The sequence below is a fragment of the Acyrthosiphon pisum genome, chromosome A1, assembly GCF_005508785.2.
Source record: "Acyrthosiphon pisum isolate AL4f chromosome A1, pea_aphid_22Mar2018_4r6ur, whole genome shotgun sequence".
NCBI classification, from domain to species: domain Eukaryota; kingdom Metazoa; phylum Arthropoda; class Insecta; order Hemiptera; family Aphididae; genus Acyrthosiphon; species Acyrthosiphon pisum.
Window position 1 is genome coordinate 145,162,385 of NC_042494.1, and position 18,441 is coordinate 145,180,825.

An 18,441-nucleotide genomic window follows, 5' to 3' on the forward strand; every position below is an offset into this window, starting at 1 on the left:
TATAGGAAGAGAGAGAGTCAAGGGGTTTGCCTGGCTTTGGAATTAGGATAATTGTAGAAAACTTCCAGATGAATTGATAAATTTATAATAACATTGATAAATTTATAATAACATTTTAGGATGAAAAAACACAGACCACATTTTTTAACATAAATAATATTTTTTAATTAGCTATGATTGTAATTTTTTATCCATGTAAATTTTATTACCCCGTTTTCATTGAGTTGTGTTTTGTGCTTTTCATTATTTGTATTCTATACAATTATTTCCACAATAAGGGTTAACAACTGTTAACACTCACGTCCACTTTACAATTTACACAATTACACGTTGCAAAACCATTTAATAAACGTATTAAAATATGTTATATAGTTTAAATTCTCTTGTTACACAGAAAACAAGGTAAAAAAAACTCTTTCCTGAGAGCCTGACACAAGCCTTGTTACATCTTCCTGTCATACATAATTTAAGTAATCTAACAATAACGTACCAACATATTTTATTCATGTTGACCACACGTGACATAATATTATATTTTGTTTGCATACATCCGACGTTATACATATCTACGCACTATAAAACATACAAATAAAAAGAAAAGTTTATGTACGTAATAATATTCTATATTATATAAGTATATATTTTATATTATATTTCGGTTCAGTTTCTATTATCATTAAATCAAACCGAATAAACATCACGGTGATAAATATTATAATATATATTATTATATAGCAAAATTATGTGGAATAAAAAAGTCTTTGTGGGTAGATTTGTATAAATGTACGGTAGGTACCTATAATAGGTTTAATAATTATTTTCAACATAAAACAAATTCCCGGTAAAAATCAATATTCCATATCGAAGACGATACGTTTTCCTTTTATACAATATAATATTGTCATTGGAATATATATATATTATATCAAATAAAGTACAAAAGATTTAGTAAAATTGAATATCCCTGTGGATTACATGTACAGGTTAGGTACATATGTGGCTATATATGTGGTAATTTGACTTATTGTTATACGGTAATCACACATTTACTGAGGCAAAATTATATCTTATTTTAATGTGCGTGTGCACACCGTCTACTTTAATCTTACACAACCATAGCGAACTTCTTTATATTATGATGTTCACCCGCAGCGACAGCATATTATACTATACATATTTTTATTTTATAAATATAATTCTTCGCATATTGACAAGTCTGCAAAGGTCGAATATAAATAGGAGTTTTATAAAATGCGTCTTCGTCACAACGAACATTTGTTCAGTTGCAGGCCACTCATAATGCTCAGCGTTGCCATTCATTTATCATTAATATATTTGTCGTTTATTTGTTTACGTTTATGGTTTTCTCCTTCTCTCTCTCTCTCTCTATCTCTCACTGTCCCTCTATTTCTCTCCGTCAATTCCAGATCGATCCATTTCACCATGGCGTCGTCAGTGGCAGCGTTTGACATGTTTATTAAAGCACGCATACGACAAGTTTTCTCCAAGGTCGTTTTCCACCAGAAACTCATTAAAAGGAATTTTATTAGTAGCTGCTATATCACCCGCCTGCAACCCATCGTCGTATATATCCTTTGCAGAGAATCCTTGGCTAAAGTATGGCGCCGACCAGCGAAATGTGTCTGACGTCGATCTGTTCAGAGTTAATCAACTCCCGCGACGGCGTCGCATGCAATTATTTTACTCCTCAGTTTTAGCCAATAGCGTGTTTGAATTTCATTTGTAGAATTCCTATATGTAATAAAAAAAAAAATGTATTAAAATAACGGCGCCAAGTCAGCACGTAGCTTATTACAACTGCTGTGTACAAACTATAGTATAATGAAATAGGTATAGTGGTAGTTTTAATAATACGCATAGCACTTTTTTTAATTTTTAAAAATAACCACGGAGTTAATAATTTTATTTATGTATGGAATACCTACATTGTTTGAATGTGTTTCAAGGTTGTAAATTTAAAAAATAAGTGTTTTTCGGAAAAAAAAAATATAATGTAACTGTAAAATTAATAGACGACATTAGACATGGATTTTTCACCCAAAATCCAAATCTAATACCCACATAGGATATATATACTAATATATTTAATATATTATGTATGCGTTATGAATGAGTACTGTAATATTAATTTTATTATGAATAAATACATAATATTAGAAATACAGCTTATAAAAATATTAAATCAATGGTATCTAATATTTATTTTATAAGTATCAAATGATAAATATTAATTATTAATAACCAAAGTACATATTATAAATGAACAAAAAAAAAAAAATGTTTTTTTAATATCGTAAAGTATATTATTCTTATACTGTATTTTTAATTTCAGAACGCGATACTTGAGGACTTTAATAACATGACAAACGCGATAAACGCGACGTCCAAAGCCTTCATAGAGTCAGTTATGAGCACGACGATGATAAACGACGGCCCGCTGGTGGACAGTGACGCCGTATCGCCGGTCACGTTGAGCATGGAATGGAGCAGGGTGGCCAGGCTGTTGATCATGATCGGCCTGTCCGTCATCGGCAGCATCGGTAACGTGTACATGATCAGCTCGGTAATGATCGAGGACCATCTCAACAAAAGGGGTGAGTACCTATAGTCATAGGCACAAATAGTGTTTGAGATTTGGGAGGGCTAATAGGGCCTTACTTTGATAATATTGAATAAGCTTAAAACAAAATGTAGGAAATGTTTGGAAGGGCTATGGTAATTTTTGGGGGGGCTTAGCCCCTAAATCCCCCCTCTATATTAGCGCCTATGCTTATAGTTGCAAACGATCGATATTTTCATGTGTAATAGAATAATAATAATTTTTTTTTTTTTTTGATTTAATGTGCACTGCACAGACTGATATTTTTAAACGCCAATCAGTGGTTTATATGGCGCAGTGATTTTTTAGCTTATATGCAGCTTACATTTACATTTTTAGTGGCTATAACCATAGGGTTTATACCGAACCAAAATAGTTGTTTCAACATACATAATACATAATATTATGTTAAAAATTATATCAAAAGTACCTAAATACCTATGAACTGTACAGTGTACACAATGATTAATGAATAACCATTATATTGGTTGAACAAAATGGAGTGGTAGGGTATCCACCCCAGCACTCCCATGGTAGGTACTCGTTCTGCTTCAGAATATTAAATCAAGAATATAACATAGATTGTCGGTTAGGTTAGGTTAGTATAAATATATAAGCTATAAAACATACTGAATAACTTAGAAATTTTCTAAATAGAATACCCGAATTATTATTAAATAAAATTATATTCGTGTTTACAAGAGGATGTCAGCTCGTCCAGCCCGATATTTGTTCTCTCTCAGACCCGCAAGTGCCACACAGACAAAACGTATTCACGTGTCAAGTCGTTTTTTATGATTTTTGAATAATCAGTAATCACTAACCTTAGGGCTTAGAGTAAAATTACCTATTACAACATTTATAAAGAATAATATTTTGAGGGTTTGGTATATCCATGGTTTTATATTATAATTAGATTTAAAAATAAAAATAAAATTATAAATTTGAATGGATATTAAATTGTTTTGAGTCAATATTTAGACAATCCACGATATACCGAACTCTCAAAAATATCATGCTCGGTAATTTTTATAGTGAATAATTTTTCTCTAAGTTTACTCAAAAACATAAAAAAAAACATGATCATGCATGAGTGCGTTTTGTTCATGTTGCGATTGGACCAAAAATAAAACAAATACCTGGTGAGATGGTATCTTCTTAAAACCTTCACACGGGTAACCGTTGATTCACGTCAAAACAATCGCCCAGTAACTCAATTTAAATTAACAAAATGTCATTGCAAAAAATGACATAGTGCAACTACAGCTGTATTGATGTATTATACAATATCCTGTATATAGTTACCGTATAGTTGAACACTGTTTAAACCATATCGGGTCAGGTTATACTTTGTATAATATTTTCCTCTCAGTTGAGTTACTATAATATTGTGTAAGACGTATATAGCTGTGGTAAGGTGGGTTTCCACTACATGCGTGTACGTGTAATACGTGCATAAAATTACTTTTCTGTGATTGGTTGGTATACATGGCAATCTTTTGGTACACCAGAGTGTTATACGTTCTTATGACAGGCTTGACCATGATACCATGAAGTTGGATCTAGTTCAACTTTTCACGTGTACACGGCTCTATATTGATAACAATATTGATAACATAAGAATACCTATATGAGGCAACTAATATGTTACCAATCCTAACCGATCTAACCCATATTAACCGATTGGAAACGTTTGTAAGACCGTTCATAGTGAACGTATCCGGTCAATATATGCACGTAAACGTACACGTATTTAGTGGAAACCCACCTTTAGATATTCAGAGAAACAAAACTAAAACATATTATGCACGATGCAATTTAAAATTTAAAGATTGTTTTCTATAATATATTTGTATATACCGTATATCCATTATCCTCAAAAACAGTGTACACTCTGTAACTCAGTTGCTTATATTTTTCAGTACTCTATATATCTATATACATATACATGATTTTGAATTCCGTTTGCGGGACACGAGACTAAACTATTGGATCGTAAATTCCTATAACTTGAAATTTTTTAACCCTTGTATTTTGCACGTGCGCAACAACTTAACTGTTTCCGTTCACCCTGTTTTCGTGGACATACTACTGTATATCATGTACATATATATTATATTGTTTTAAATAAATATTATATGGAACGATGCCCGTGATGGTGCAGCAGTCTGTTTGGCGACATTGTCCGATATTAAGGTGGACATTCGTCTCGACTACCAGGTGTTGATTGTTATAATATATTATTATTAATATTAATATTGTGCGTTGTCACTCTGCAAAGTGTTGTAGGTACTCTGTATATATACGTGCAACATAGCATTATCAATATTTTATATTATAATTTATTATATAATAATACATTCTTGTCTGTCGCATCGTCTACTCTATATGCGCTTGTAGACGATATTTTATAATAAATATACGCGATATATTATTATATCTAACAATCGTAGAACCGGATCAATTTTCACAAGCGCCTCTGCGCGGGTATTTCATTCCGATGGATTCGCTAAACGCGGTTTAAGTACATGTACAGACGAAATGTATAGATATTTTGACGGTCGTCAACCGTTCATTTACCCGTGTAAATAATAGCCGAGACGTGTGTATGGGATAAATGCTCGCTTATAATGTTTCATCTCGAACGAAATTCTGCTGCAGCGCAGTATATCGCCTTTTTTTTCGATATATATATATATATATATAAATATATTTATATATACTCTAGTCTCACTATACACAACAATTTATTATTATCAATAACGGTTTAGGTAGGTATAGAGCATATATATTGATGAGCTAAGATTCCGATAGTAGTTTTCGACCAGGGATCGTTTAAAATGCTGCTGTGCATATTATTGCATTATTCTATATTATCAGCTATATTATAATATACTCGGCGGCGGCTTGCGATAGAGCTGAATTTATTGGAAATTGTAATCCTGCGGAATGTTTTTTTAAACACCTCGTTCCTTTTTTTCTTCGTTAGGTTAAGTAGATAAGTACTCTATACGTGGTATATAATACAAGTGGTTTTTCGACTTGTCTAGTCCTCGCTATATACAGTAAAATATATGCGTACCTACACGTTAAATATACCATATATTTACTTATGATATGACACAACTTGGGTGTTACAATAGTCTTATTATGATCTACTACGAGCATTTTATAAATTTAAAGATGATAATATTATCTAGTAATGATTTTTTTATTCCCTAAAATATCAACATTTAATAAAATCAAATACCCACTTAGGAAAACCATAAGCCATCAACAAACTCGCCACAAAATTCCTTCTATATATAAAAAAAAAAACGATAAAATTGATCGAGATCAACAACAAATTATTGAAAAATGTTGAAAAGTGTATCAACTATATATCCGCGAGAATCTCCGATGTTTAGATACCTTGAAATGTGCCGCTAGTCGCTACACTCCTGATATATATATATATATATTTATATGTTCATTTATAATTTATATTATATTATACTATCTAGCATCTAGATACAAAGCTCCATGTCTAGTTAGTAGTAGGTAGTATCTTTTGTCCGGTCCTGAGGGTATTTGAATAAAGGTTTCCTTGAACGGTATCTCCGGAGTCCGGATATACTGCGCGGCGGCGAAGGCGTACGACGGGGGCTTATATACTGAACGACCTGTGGGAATTGTATTTATGCGTATATATACACATTATACGTTTATATAAATATAATACACGTGTGGCTGCAACGAGACTTATTACATACGTATACCTATATAGTATATATATATACATATATTAACACCGAGCTCCATCTTTACCACGTCGTTTTATTATTGTACTATATATATATACGGTCGGTGTTGGGTAGCTGATATTTATAAGCTGTTGATGGTCTAACATTTAATGCCGTCTAAAACTCTTACTGGAATAGCCACCCAGGTGGCCAGGTAGTGTTCTAAGGGCATTTTACGTCGTGCACGGGTAAACTTACTTTTCGAATAACGTGCGTGATACAATATAATAATAATAAAATTATTATTAAAATCCTTCCAGCTTCCTTCTTAGAATAACACAAGATATTTCACAGCAAGATATTACATAATGTATATAACACTGCGTAGTGCATTCAAGTATACAGTATTTACATATTAAAATTATGCACCTCATAATTATCTTAACGCATTCTAATAATAATCTATTAGTTATTACATATAAGTCTATGCTGCAATTATTGATGTTTATGCATTCGACCCAGCGTTTTAATAAAAATAATATTCTATAATATAGATACTATGTGATGATTCTGTTGCAGATAATGTTACTTTTCAAGTGACCCTAATGGTGAAAATGTAATATAACATTGTTTTTTTTCCACTATTTACGCCAAACATCTATATATTTTAAACCTAACATTTTTGTGTTCATTTAATAATAACAGAATTTTTATATTTAAATTATATTACATTTTTACTGACTAAATAATCTTAAAAAACTGAATATTCACGAGATAATCAAACACGAGTAGGTAGATAGCATAATATATTTAAAATGACCCACAGGCCACTTTTACATAAAAAAAATAAGCTCAAGTTGTCAAGAGTCAACCGAGTACTAGGGTAAAATGTGTTAAACCATAATAAAATAATATATTCTTTGGTTCTATGGAAATAACTTTTGAAATTAAATGCATGCAGATTGTATGTACGTATACAATGACCTAGTAATGTTATATTTGTTTAGTCTACTTTTCAAACTCCATTACTTACAAGCAGTTTTTGAAGTTGTTGTGAAGTGTTCTATACTTCTATTTTTCTGATTTTCGTACACACGCACGTATACACACTTAGCATTGGTTTGATAATTTATATACGTTTGTGCTCTGAGAATCGAGATAGATATGTCAATTTCAATTAAACCATAAAATAAATCAATGCGCGTCCTCATTTCTAAATGACTACGGCAAAAATGATTCAGCTGAGGAAATAAACTTTGAACGGTTATATCTAAAGAAACTTGTACCGTTCCATTAAAGCCCGTGAGCTAGGTATAACAAGTCATTGCGTTCGAGCAATAAATAACTTCTAACTAGAGAAGACAGACGAGCACACATCGCGTTCGTTTTGATTTACTGAGCCGTATGATTGAAATAACTACACATTTATTCTACATCACTCGTTCGGCCGTATATATACATTATACATACGAACATATATGCGTACACGCCGCATATATATAGTGACGCACGTACTATAGGTGCATGATTGCATACCGCATTTCGAGTCACATATACGTATACCGATTAATGGTTATACCTATTAAAAAAGGTAAAATGTCGTCGAAGATGTAAATTAAACTCCCCGAGGCGACTATACACATATTATACATCATATAGGTACAACACGCGCGACGTTTTCAGACCAAAGAACGTACTTACGTAAGGAATCCAATCGTATACATTTTATATATAACGTTTATCGCCCGTCATAAAATCATGACAGCGATGCCGTAAACGTATATTATATCATAAAAATATGATAGGTATTATATTATGATAATATATACGTTTAGAAGTCAGAACAGCTGCAATATCGCGCGCCACAGCGTTCTCTTCTGTCGGCAGATCGCTAATAATATATTAAACCCGCGATGCAGCTTTTTCGCACGTCTGCTGCCTTCGTGTCTGGCAGTGCACTCCCGCCTGGGGCTGTGGTCGGCCCCGCGGGTCTTGCGAGTCTCAAAACGATATCGTGCTGCACCATATGTTATATTCATCATGATATATTGTATTATATTGCGTGTCGTTCAGTGGCGTACATGGAGGGGGGGGGTATTAGGGCCCTTGATATTTTTTTTACTTTATCCATATAAATGTATAACAATAATTGAGAGAGCAACGCGCGTGTATAACCGTTACATGCGCAAGACCCTTTAAATACAATTTCACTTAAAAAAATCTGAATATTTTGTTTTTGATTATGCAATGTTTATTTCCTCGAATAAACCACATCCTTTTGATTTTCATGGCATATTTTCTACAAAATACAAAATAATTTCAACGTTTCACATCTGCCTGCGGGAGTCCCGCGTCATCTCGCTTTTTTATAAAACCCCTGCCGTTGAAAATATCCGAGTACGCCACGCTGGCGTCGTAGTGCCCACGGGACCAATGTCCTGCAGCCCCCGAGTGCCGACCGTTTGAGATCGTACGCGAAAAGTTTCGAAGCGGGGCCGGCTGCAGCACATAGGCGTCTCATCTCTGCGTCGGAGGTTCGAGTGTGACGTGGAGACTGTGCGGGAAAACGCGTGACCCGAATGCACTGCTCACCATATGCGCGCCAAATGACATGAAAAATGTACAGACGTGACCTAAACTTTGAACACCTCCAAGTGCCCTGCAAAGGCTGAACCCTCGATTTATGGTATACAGTCGTATAATCCGCACGGGACCATAATATTATCATACACGGCGAGGCCTTTCTTACTCCCGTCCAAAACCGCTGCGCGACGCGCATAATATAAATGAATTTCGTTTAATGGCTCTATTTTTTTACTTTGTATTATTATTCGTCCACGTTGTGTGTTTTTATCCCATGCGACGACAGCCCGTAATAATAATATAGTAAAACCATATTAATATCGTTATAATTAATATTATCAACGATATATTATATCATATTATTATGGTTTAATAAAATTATTACTCTTCGCACTAGGCGTTTATACTATGTTAACGTGATTTATTTCTAAATAATAATCATATGTACTCACCACATAACCACACCTTCTATTAGATTATTATATTTTATAATATTAACATGATTTATATACAATTTATATACGTCCCGCAGAGTATAATATTCCCTCGCAGACCTCGTTTTATTCTCAACACTGTTACTCTGCAGCACTCTCCAGCGCAGTTAAAGTTTAACTGTTAAACACTCTTCATTTAAACCTACACGAAATCTCCGTATTCTATGTATAGAACGTACACGCGGGTTGTTATAATATATTTATTATATTATTTGAGACCTCGATGCTCGTGTGCGTGCATTTTTGCTTTCGAGAGAGACAAATAAAAAAAACAATTCAAAAATGTGTGCACTCTGTGTATATAGGTACCTACACTACACTATATGTATATTATTATTAAAAAAAAAAAAAAAACAATTCTTACTAATAAAATATTCATGAAATAATCGTAAAAGGTTTCTAAATAATATAGGTGCATCTACGAATAATATACGATGACGTTATACGCCACGTCGTCGCGAGTTCGACTCTCACAATAGTAGAAACCTACGAATAGGTACAAATATAAAATATGTGACGTGAAAAAGCAGGACCGCAATACGGTGATTTTGCGCAAAACTTAGACATTATGATTATCGATATTATTATAATATATTTTCAAATGAGTGAAAGGTCAACTGTATCATATTTATAACGTCATCAACCTTCGGTAATGTTTGAACATTTCTTTAAGTATGTATAAGTCGTATTCATATTTTTATTAAACAACAAGAAAAAAATGGTTAACAATTATTATTACATAATATTAAGCTTAATATTTATTTTTTTTTTTATAAAATTTATCTTTAAATAATTGAACAACGTTGGCTGTACTCTGTATCAAAAAATTACGGTTAACAAAACCAATGTACCTATTCCTACCTAATATAATATTATAATAAATCCAGTCCCCAAGTTATTACCTCTATTTGTTCCTGATAACCATCTAAAAATAAAAAACCAAACAATTTAAATAAAATTCAATATTTTAGACTTCGACACTATTATATTCGGATAAGAATAACGGAATTAATCTATATTATATTATATAAAAATGAATGTCTGTCTGTCTGTATGTGTGTCCTTTATGCATTCTTAAACGGCTAGACCGATTTTGATGAAATTTTCTGTGTGTGTTGAGTGGTTTCCGGAATGATTTAGATTCAAAATAGGACCCGATTGGTCCGACCCGGGGAGGTGCACAGACGGGGATTTGGAGATTTATGGTGGAATTTTTGTTTTTAAATAGTTGCTATTGGGTACAAGAGAAATAATTTGTAGAAATTAGTATTTAATATTTATCATTTTATTGGTTGCCATTGGTTGATCGGGCAGATCAGGTGCAAGCCTACTTGATATGCTTATATGCTGTTGCACATTGCTCGTGAACCTACGTAGTCGGATTGCCTACCAGGGAGGCTGGATTGCATCCAAAAGGGATTGAACAATCACAATTTTTCAAAAGTTGTAGTTTGTACGGGCAACGAAGTGCGTAGGATCAGCTAGTATAGTATATATTATTTATATCACAACATGACAGACGGATGTGTGCAGGTTCAACTGGGGAGAAACAACAATATGTTTAAGCAGGTATCAACCCCATTCCATGTTAATACAAAATCACAGCTATGACTTGTATAATATATAGTTACCCTGTGGTGGGAGGGAGGTGTAATAAATCACCATGGAATACTTTTTTATTTCCAGCAATGTAAGTTTGGTCTTCGTTGCGTTATCGTTAAATTAGATGTACACATCATAGGTAGGTACTCTCAAAAAGTTTGATCAACTGTATAAAAAATGAAGAAAAACAAGGCATGTTGTTGTGTGCATTGTCGAGCCTTTATAATGAGATGTAGGTACTGATATTGTTCAAATCCCCGGAAATTTTAAAAACTGCTCGGAACGCTTTTCTTTCTTTCAGCCTGTAAACGTGTGCGTTCGCGTCAGACATGTATAAAAATTGCGATAAACGTAAAAAAATACTCGCCATTGTAAAACCAATTAATTTTCACCGGGTTACCGACCGTCCCTTGTAACGTTTGTGACAAGTTGTTCTCGCGGAAGGACATCGTGACCGTGCGTATTTAAATATAGGACGAACGCCGCACAGGAGCACAATATTGAAAATGCGGGTGTGGCGAAAACCACAATGTTGTCCTGCAAGTGAGTCTGCATGACATGGTCTTAGTCGTGGATAATAGTATGGCAGTATGTTATACATAAAAGTCAAAAATATATATTTTTGTCATAATCGTTGTGTCCGGACGAAACCTAGCTATGCATACTGTTTTTATAATCGGACCATTTCATGCACCATTATCATAATTTATTTAGGTGTCGGGTAGTGCTGCAGGATGTATTTGGATGTTCTAAACTTTGAACACTAGTAAATAATTTAAGCAAACCTTTGATTTTTAATAACCGTTATTATTCCAGTTAACATTGGTTAATACAAGTGTCTAGTAATTCATAAAATTCACAACTTCTAAAAAAATATATTAAAAGAGTGATCAAATACATAACGTAAACACGAACCAGCATAAATGTGTCCACGTTATTTAATAATTAATACCCATTTAATTTATTTTTGAATAACTTTTTGAAAAATCGAACTATTATTTACATGAAATCTGTTATGTTTAAGTATAATATATAATATATTATATTATTGTCTTTGGTACCTACATATTGATTCTATAAGATGCTTAGTAACGAGCACCTAGGACCTACTTTGTACTCATATATTATATTATACTTGGATGATATATCAAATCAATCTCGATTCATTTTAAAACTATAGGTATGTAAACAAATATGTTAAAAAGTACAAAAACCAAAAACTATATCGGTCAAGCGGAAATTTAGTCAAATAAGATGCATTTTTTTTATTTCCGATTTACAATGTGTATATTTTATAAATACTAGTATTTATTGCTCTGCCATGACTTTCATAAATCAGTATTTTAATAATGTGGTGTATTAAAATGTCTAAATAAGTCTTTCAACCATATACGGCGCATTATAATAGGTATAGGTACCTATTTCCCGGTTTCACCTGTACGCACCGTACCTACCCATAGATATTAATATATTACTTAAAGAAGATTACCTAAAACCATTGAGTAAAAACGATGCTAAAACGATAATACAATTAGTTAAAATTATTAATATAGTTAACATTCGAATTTGGTAATACTTACACTAAGGGTAGCCTTGACCCTATAAATCTTGGCTGTATAATATTATGCGTGCACACGATAATATGGATTTAATAAATAATTATGACACGCGTGTGGATTCAAACGCAGATACGTAAAAAAATTGTGCTCAAGTTTGCTCTCAAAAATAGACAATATAGTCGTTAAATTTTCGTGGACGATTTTATATCAGTCATTCCTAAGTGGATTATAAACATGCGTGGGTATAACGTTAATCGTTATGACTTTTGACGGGTTGATTATATAATATTATATAAGTCGCACTCGTTATATCACGGGCCAGCGATGCGACAGACCTTTAGCGGCGAATTTCGGACTCGAAGCGACCGTAAACGAAATAATAAGATAATCTACAAAAATAAAATATGATCTATACGTCTCTAGCTGCAGCTATATTATAATATTATGTACATTACAACACGCGTTTTATTGCCACAGCGCTACTGCAACTGCAGTTACAGCCGATCGACGATTTGGGACTGCGAATGAAGAAAAAGCTCGCCAACTGCGGCAACACAGTTATTTTTATTTTTTATCATTAATTATGTTTTACAATTGTACTCGTGTGGCCAATTGCAGCACACGCCTCACAATTTCGATGAAAAACATAATGAAATATAAAAACTAATAAAAAAATTGCAGTGACGTGCCCGAGAATCACACGACATTTTTCCAATATGCCAATATAATATATCAATTTCGATGAAAATTCAAATTCTTGTAGCGTGGACAAGTTGTATTAAAAATATTGTGTATATGCGCCGTATACTGTGGGTATTATATAATATTGTGTACGTATATACAAGGTATCTCGCGAAGACTTTTAGCGTCGAATTCAGCACTCAGAGTGCGACCGCAAACAAAATAATCACGGGCAACTAATACAATATAATATACATTACAAAAGCGGTTTATTGCTGTAGGCCTACTGCTGCGACTGCAATATTACAGTCCACCGACAATATTTGGAGATGCAGCTCGGCGAATTAAAAAAAAATCTCGTAAACTTCAGCGCCACCGGGTTATTTTATACTATATATATGTCTGTATATGCGGTCCCAGTGCGGCTGTCGCCTCAAAATTTCGATAAACAAAAAATGCGATGAAATATAAAAACGAATAGAAACTGCAGTGTCGCTAACCCACGAGTACAAACGGCATTTTACCAATATACCAATATATATGTATTATGTATATATATATATATCAGTTTCAAGTTGAAATTCAGGTAGCAGCGTATATACAGGGTGTGGACAATCTACGTTTAAAATATTGTGTATTTACACCATGGGCATTATAGTATAATGTGTATACAGAGTGTATCAAGAATATCTCACGTATTCAAATATGTTATTTAAAAATGTATAATAATCGTCAGGTGTATTCGACACGCCTTAACTTTAACACCACTCGTATTTCTGCGTCCGCGAAGACATTCGTATTTAGTTGTACCTATTATTATAACGGTGTAAGCTCTCCGTAAACTAACTTTTCGACAATCAATGCGCGGCAAACTTCGTATACTAAATTATATATTGTTTAAAACGATTTAAGTTCGAAGAAAAAAGAGGTATTTTATAGTATTCAATAATAAGTTTTATCGGATAGAAATTAGCCGAACTCACACGTCGTCACACATTATATCGTTAAGTAAACTTTTATAAGCTTATTGAACCGCATAGTACCTATAGGTACTTCACTATATTATCACAATAACTTTTTTATATTATACAATAAATGAACTGTTTTCTCTAATTCAATGAATGCTTAATATACAAACGTTAAGTATACTTTATACGTTTTAAATATAAAATATGACTTAAATCGACAAATCATCATGTTACCCGCCGAATTAAGACAAAAAATTATGTTTCTAAACCTGTAATTTGCGTTTTGACGTGAAAAATCGTAAATCAATTTCGTGCCAACGCTTTGTCTTTTATCACTTCGTTTTTTATAATAATAATTCTAATGAAGAAAAAATACAGTATCGAGTTAATTTTGTCTCATGATTTTCATTCCTTTACCACGTGATCGCCACGCTGTGGCTGTGTAAAACAACTATAAATTATATTATATATATTCATCATTAATTAATTAATATTTTTTCGTTCAGATTTACAGTACATTTCCTATAACTACTGCCTTCACGATCGGGAAAATAATAAAAATATTTATGTATAATGTATGTTATAGATTTATGACTTATTATTTATTACTTATTAGGTATATTATAATGTTTCCAATTTTTCATATAATTAGTTATCATATTTTTCCGCTTTCCGTGCTCTCTGAGATTCTGTTAATGAACGGTCTCCTCTTCACGCGATTCATGTTTGTATATACTTTTCTATGTTATCCTTATTACTTATTGTTTTTATTTTGTAAACAGATCGAATATATTTAAATAAAAAAAAAATCCGTGCTCATAATTTATTGTTTACACTACATATTATCATTAATGTGTGCCCAAATCTATATTTTAATTGTTATGATATACATTACGTGCACGGGGTACATCTAGTTAACTATTTCGTGCCTTTATAAAATATTATTGATTTTTCGAGGGGACTTGTCAACCGATAACTTCCCCATCAGACGTCAGACAAGAAATCAACAGGAAAAAAATAACTTTGCACATTTCGAAAACATAAAATGTAGGTATATATCGAATATAGATGCAGGTAAAAAATTATGTACATTTATCATTTGTTTACCTATTTGTATTTATGGTACTAATATTATGTAAAACGCTAGGTATTTTTAATTATTTCCACTGTATTATTGCAACATTAAGATTCTATATCGTGATTAATTCTTCATTAAAAAAAAAAAATTGACATTCTAAAATATAAATATAAAATCTGCAGTTGACCACTTATGTTTTGTACCTACTAGCTATTTTAAACAAATTTTCTTTTTTATTTATTTATTTATTTATTATAATCAACGCCAGACGGCTTTTACACAATTATACAATTATTATTTATTTTGTTATAATTATCTATTATTTTATATTGGTTTATTTTGATAATATGATATGTTTTGAATTTATTCTTATTTAATCAAAGTACCTACTTAGTATCATATTTAAAACTAATATAGAGCCTATACTAATGGCAATTTTTTTTTAAAAATGCTGCATTATAGAAATCGTTTACTTAATATTCTTAACAGAAATCGGCTAGGTATTGATTATTATACGAAATTTCAGTAATCAGTAAACGTGTTGGCTATAAAATATGGCTGTATATACACCTTCAGTTAATTTGATTTATATAAAAAAAAATATTATATAATTTAAAAGTGTTTATTACAGTCCATCATTTTACCTATAGCCTACAGGACAATAAAATTAAATATTATCAGCTGCTAAAGTATTCCACGGTTCTTGCGAAATTCAAACCTTTTGGAATGCGTGTAATATTATATAAACTTTTGTACTGTAACGATGCACTCAATTTGAAACTCAATTTGTATGTGCTTCGTGGAACCATCGTTGATTGTCAGTCCAAGCCTTTGATGATGGTCCAAAATCATTCAAACGAAGTTTCAATAACGAAAAGAAAAACATTAATAAAATAAATTTATCTTAGAAAACCAAAACAACTATAATCTAGTCTATAGTTTATTGGACATTATTTAGTGATACGATGGTCGTTATATTCGCTCGCTGTCCGATAATATAGTCTTTGTACGACCATACGACTTTGTTATATACGCAGGACCCTCCAAGTTTAAGAGCAAAAAACATTAAACCATATGTATAATTTAGATTCTGAACGCGTTCGGGTTTCTTTTTTATGCGGCGCAAAAACGATAAAATATATGAAAAATAAGAAATAATAGGACATCAAAATCGAATTTCACTGCCCACTTGCGGCACCAGAACACAAGTTCAATAACATTTTCCGTATCAGCCATTATACATTGAAAAAAAGTTCATATTTCTCCTATACATTATATTATATTTATATACAATATGTAATAAAATGTCTATAAACAGTCATATTCATTAGCACTGCATCAGTACAATAATATTTCCGATTGCCATTAGACCACTGTGATTAGAGTTCGACACACTCAGACAACGACAAATTTATTCGTTTCGATTTCCGACGCACAGCAGCTGCATTGTAAATCCGTATAGCGTCCTGATCCCCGAGGTCGATATAATATAAATTATAATATAAATATATGATATATAGGCACGTGTAGGTACTCAGTAGCGTATGCAGGATTTTAGTTCGGTTAGGGTTTACCTTTAAGATTAATCACAGACTCGTCACTCGTGGGAATTCATCTACATTTACATTATATTTCGCTAAACAGATTTTACATAGATAAATGGTTAAAACAAATTATACAGAGTCAGTCTCAAATTTAATCTACGTTTAGAGTATTTAACCTATAGGCATCTTTATAGAACATCTTCAGAGCGTAATAATCAATGATACATGATACGAAGATTATGGCAGCTAGACGGTGCTAACAATGTGCTTAATCAGCCAAAAAATAATAAAACTATGATTCTCAATGTTATTGGTATTTTATAATTTATTTAATATCTATTAAAATAACAAGTAATCATTAATGTACTCTGTGTATTGATTGAGAGCAAATAAGATTTTTTTAGAATGAAAAAATTCCAGGGGAAGTTAGGGCCCTAGAACCTTACCCTTTTGTGTAACCCTTACCGCCACTGTGTGCACACTGCACCTATACGATGTATGGTATCTCAATCAGGATTGACGAAGAAATATGAAACCAAAAATCTATAAAAACGCGTTTGAAGGATATCGACATATTATTTAATTATTAAAATAAAAATAATTATCATTATGATATTATGTGGTGAAAAATTCAGAAAGTTAACATTTGAAAACGCGTATACCAATCATTATAATTTATAATAGTATATAATAATAGGTGCCTACACGCAATGGCGTGTTGAACTAATTTTTTGTGAGGAGCGCCAAAAAATATGGTAAGGCTTTATGTAGTCCACCAAACCATAACATTTAATATTTACTATTGTTTATTATTAACTTGGAGACTGTCAAGCAGTGCGTATTGGTGTATATTTATAATACAATAAGCTTTTTTTGTATAGTTATTATTCAAGTTGTTATTCAGTATTCTCAATTTTTATTAAATTATACATTATTCTGATGGGTTAATCTTGTTTTACAATATTCCACTAAATCCAGTACCCCCCCCCCCTTACCCACTATCGAATTTTGATGGAGCAATATTGCTTCAAAATAATGCCTTCATCACGCCACTGGCCATATATAGCTAATTATATTTATTTGTATCCACTAAATCTAAAACGTGCCTATATTGTCCCTGAATATATAGGATAATAATATTTTGAATAAAATATGAGCTTAGCGTCCTGCATAGGATTTTGTTTGTTGTGATATATGTATATAATATAATTATATATGTAATAATTTGATCGCATTATATAGGTACACAATACATAATATTTTAAGATAATTTAATTCGCATGTATTTATATTAATATATAATATAACTCTATTGTCTATCTCAGCTCCCACTATCGCTCTTACGCAAACACAGTTCTATATATCTACAGCAGTGTTCAAAACCAACGCTGTATTTATACATATACCAAGCTTTGTATATTAGAATATTGAATAATATTACTGTTAATGAAAATTCGCTGAAAATTCGTTTATTATTGTTATATATTGAGTGTGTGGCGTGTACAGTGTGCGTGTACTCATAACGATAGGTAAAACGTAATCATGTTTACACACCTATTGTCGTATAGTTATACGAATTGTTCGTAAGTT

At 32.1% G+C, this 18,441-nt stretch overlaps 1 protein-coding gene across 4 annotated transcripts in view; it reads left to right on the top strand.

Annotated features, from left to right (window-relative positions):
• LOC100158924 (melatonin receptor type 1A-like) overlaps nt 1–18,441 on the top strand; it is a 135,046-nt gene that overhangs the window by 103,898 nt on the left and 12,707 nt on the right. For all 4 annotated transcript variants that reach the window (XM_029488508.1, XM_029488511.1, XM_029488509.1 and 1 more), the window contains one exon: nt 2,354–2,615. In XM_029488508.1, the coding sequence (XP_029344368.1) occupies nt 2,354–2,615 (262 nt within the window). The remainder of the gene's footprint in view (nt 1–2,353; nt 2,616–18,441) is intronic.